General features: G+C 35.6%; 1 protein-coding gene across 3 annotated transcripts in view; it reads right to left on the bottom strand.

The window, feature by feature from the left end:
- MUSK (muscle, skeletal, receptor tyrosine kinase) overlaps nt 1–3805 on the bottom strand; it is a 132241-nt gene that overhangs the window by 107046 nt on the left and 21390 nt on the right. For all 3 annotated transcript variants that reach the window (XM_011954607.1, XM_011954606.1, XM_011954609.1), the window contains exon 4: nt 351–478. In XM_011954607.1, coding sequence (XP_011809997.1) covers nt 351–478 — 128 coding nt within the window. The remainder of the gene's footprint in view (nt 1–350; nt 479–3805) is intronic.

The following is a 3805-nucleotide window of genomic DNA, read 5'->3' as shown; positions in this document are numbered from 1 at the left end:
TGGATATGAAATTCTGGGTTGAAAATTCTTTTCTTTAAGAATGTTGAATATTGGCCCCCACTCCCTTCTGGCTTGTAGAGTTTCTGCCAAGAGGTCTGCTGTTAGTCTGATGGGCTTCCCTTTGTTCTATCTTTAACATTATTGGTTCCTATTTCCTTTTTTTCCTAGTCAGACCCAAATGAAATGCCATACAGTTTGCATATATGCAAACAGAAATATTTACATTTGATTAAAATATACCTGGAAACTATTTTATATTAGAAGTTTGTAAGTCTGTAACTGAGTGTGTAAAGAAATGTTATATTTTAAAATACATTTTATATACATGTTTTGACATCATAACCACTTACCCTGAGAGGGCTGTCTCCCTTTATCCAAGACACTGATGGTTTCGGATTACCCATTGTAGTACATGGTAGGACTGCTTTTAATCCCTCTATTATTTTCACATTTATGGGAGGACGAGTTATTTTAGGTTCTAAAAAGAAATGAAAATTCAAACTAAATAAGGCAATATGGCTTTATTAAACCTAGAGTTTCTAACTTTCAATTTAATTCTAAATATCTGTTTTAAGAATCATTTGAGGCATGTTACATGAAAAAATTCACCAAATGCTAAGACAATTTTCTTCAGTAGATATCAAACAGAAATCAGTTTAGAGACACTTGGTTGTCTCTGCTTTATTAGAATCTTACTAGCAAAACACAAATTTATGAAAAATATTAAGAGTGTGAAGTTACCATAGCAGCCTTCATTTTAAAAGATAGTTAATAAAAGTCAATTAACATAGGCTGTCACCATAGCAATTCAACATTATTGAACTCATACTGATAGACACAAAACATTTAAAAAGAAAATTTTGATATAACTATATTCTTATATAGTTATAAATTATGACCTATTTTCCCTTTTGCTTCCATCTTAATTTGACTATTAAATTTGATGATTATTAATTAAATACATTCATTCTCTAGAAAGTAAACCAGATATTATTATATTAACAATCAGAAGAAATTCTCTCATACAATTTGGGGGGACTCAATTCTGTAAAGTAAACATGTAATTTACTGTTCAAACACTCTTAATCTTTCAGAAGAAATAGTTTATGCCAGTCAATTTTTATTCTCAAATATGAAACTTTCAAAGAAAGTTATTAAATCTCATATACAAAAAAATTGATAAGTTCAGGATGCCAGTTATTTTAGTACTATTCATAAAATAGTTAAAACTACGTTTATGTCCTTAGAAATTTTATGCTACAGATACAGAGGGGGACTTGGCAAGAAAGACTACTGAGAAATGGATACATTTTATTTCTTGCAGGACATGTGCCATAACTAATTTGTTATTTTGACAAAGGAAAGCATAAAATAAGGACTTTTTTTCCTTCTAATTAAATGTCAGGGAGAGGAGTGGGGGCTTTGATGTTGTTGGTAGTAAGAGGTATTTGCAAAGCCTTCATGATCTGTTGTATTTTTATTTATTTATTTTTATTTTTTATTTGTTTATTTATTTTTTTGAGATGGAGTCTGGCTGTGTCGCCCAGGCTGGAGTGCAGTGGCACAATCTCAGCCCACTGCAAGCTCTGCCTCCTGGGTTCACGCCATTCTCCTGCCTCAGCTTCCTGAGTAGCTGGGACAGGAGGCACCCACCACCCACGCCCAGCTAATTTGTTTGTTTGTTTGTTTGTTTTGTATTTTTAGTTGAGTCGGGGTTTCACCCTGTTAGTCAGGATAATCTCGATCTCCTGACCTCGTGACCTGCCCACCTCGGCCTCCCAAAGTGCTGGGATTCCTGTTGGTTTTTAATCTAAACATTCACTGCCATTTAGAGTTGCTGTGGCCCTGCGTTATAGCAAAAATACAAGAAAGACTTTAAAATATAAGAAAATAACAACTTTTTTACTTTGCCTGCTATCTATAGCATACAACTCTCCTTCTAATAAACTGTAAATACCTACATTTAGATACAGTACTGGCCAGGTTCCTCAATTGTGAGTTGTATTGTCGTACAGTTGCTGGGAAAAACTTAGCTTAGCACTTGATATTCCTATGACAGTCAAATAAAGTGGCATCTGTGCCTTCCATGGGTTCCCTGAACAAGATCTCTATGGTAAACCTGAGGCACAGATAAAGTCTTAGGTAAAGACCTTTGGTTAAAGCAAAAAACTCCTATCTTCTCAGTGACGTGACATGATGTCTTGGTCATCTGTTAGGTGAGGGGTGAGGAATTCCCTTTTGGGAAACTGAATATAAAGTCAACTAGGAATGACTAGAGTATTGACGCATAGCCATGGATCCCCACTGTAAGGGAACATGATTCAGGGTGGAGTCATAAGTACTGACCAATAAGAACTGGTCACCTTAAAGCAGAGTGCTGGAAGTATCCTGCTGTGCCAGCATTGAGACTTCAGCTGATGGACCATTAGGAATTTAGGGGACAGAGCTCTTCGGTGAGGGCTTAAGAGAGCTGGAGTAGTGATAGGGGTTGGGGAATCTTAGGAACCTTACAAAACAGGTCTTCCCAAGAAGTATGGAAGCATTCCAAAATTTTAGCAATTGGAATGGCCACACTGGTGTTTATCCACATGAATGGATGAGATCTCCAAAAGGAGAGGTTGGAAAAAATAAGACAAGAAAAGGGGATTTAGTATAGAACCCAAATCAAGAATATTTGGGCCAGAGAGAATACGTAAAACATTCAACAGAAAGGTAGTGTCACAAAGTAAGGAGATACTTGAATGTGTTTCATCCTCAGAATCAAGTCTTATTATTTAGCAAATAAAATGAGAGCTTTCCAACTTCCTTTTTCTGTTTCTTACTGCTCCTCATACTGAAGGGAAGCCTGCGTATAAGCAGATCCCCACCTACTTATGCACAGTAAGTACCAAATCAGTATTCCATGAAGTCCTGCTATTCCCACCAGCTTTTTATCCTAATTAACTGAAGACTCCATGTATATTTATGATCAAAAAATAAAAGATCAATTGAGAAAAATTGTAAACATAAAAGGATGGAACCAAAACAAAATCAATTTTTTTTTCTGAAGGAAATAAAATGCAGGGAAAAAAAGAAAATTTCTTTTTAAAAGATGCACTAGTGATATCCTTAGAAGCTTAAGTGAATATTGTATCATACAAGTGAGTTTGTTATAAAAACAGAGCCATCAAGGAAATTCTTAGAAATTAAAAATATAGTTTTTTAAGATCAAAACACTCAGAATGACAAAACAGTCATACCAGAGACCACATTCATAATATGAAGGAAAAGTAAAAGGAATCTTCAAGAGAGTAGAATATCAAGACATGCAGAAAATGTGAGGAGAAAAATTTGAAGTCATAGAGAAAGAAAAAAGAAAAAAAAAATAGAGAAAATGTACCTGATTTTCAAAAAAGCTTTGGTCTTTAGATCAAAAAGGCCCACCTAGGCTGGGTGCAGTGGCTCACTCCTGTAATCTCAATACTTTGGGAAGCCAAGGTGGGAGGATCATTTGAGCATAGGAGTTCAAGACCAGCCTGTGCAACATAGTGAGAACTTATCTCTACCAAAAAAAGTAAATAAGTAAATAAATAAAATTAGCCTGTCATGGTGGCTCATGCCTGTAGTCCTAGCTACTTGGGAGGCTGAAGCAGGAGGATTGCTTTAGCCCGAGTAGTCAAGACTGCAGTGAGCCATGATCACATCACTGCACTACAGCCTGAGTTACAAAGTGAGATCTTGTCTCAAAAGAAAACAAAACAAAACAAAAACCAACCAACCAAACAAACAAAAAAAAAACAAGGCTCACCCAGAACTGAGTAGGATT

The sequence above is a fragment of the Colobus angolensis genome, unplaced genomic scaffold (assembly GCF_000951035.1).
Source record: "Colobus angolensis palliatus isolate OR3802 unplaced genomic scaffold, Cang.pa_1.0 Scaffold386, whole genome shotgun sequence".
Classification (NCBI taxonomy): domain Eukaryota; kingdom Metazoa; phylum Chordata; class Mammalia; order Primates; family Cercopithecidae; genus Colobus; species Colobus angolensis.
This window is presented reverse-complemented; position numbering and strand designations above follow the sequence as displayed.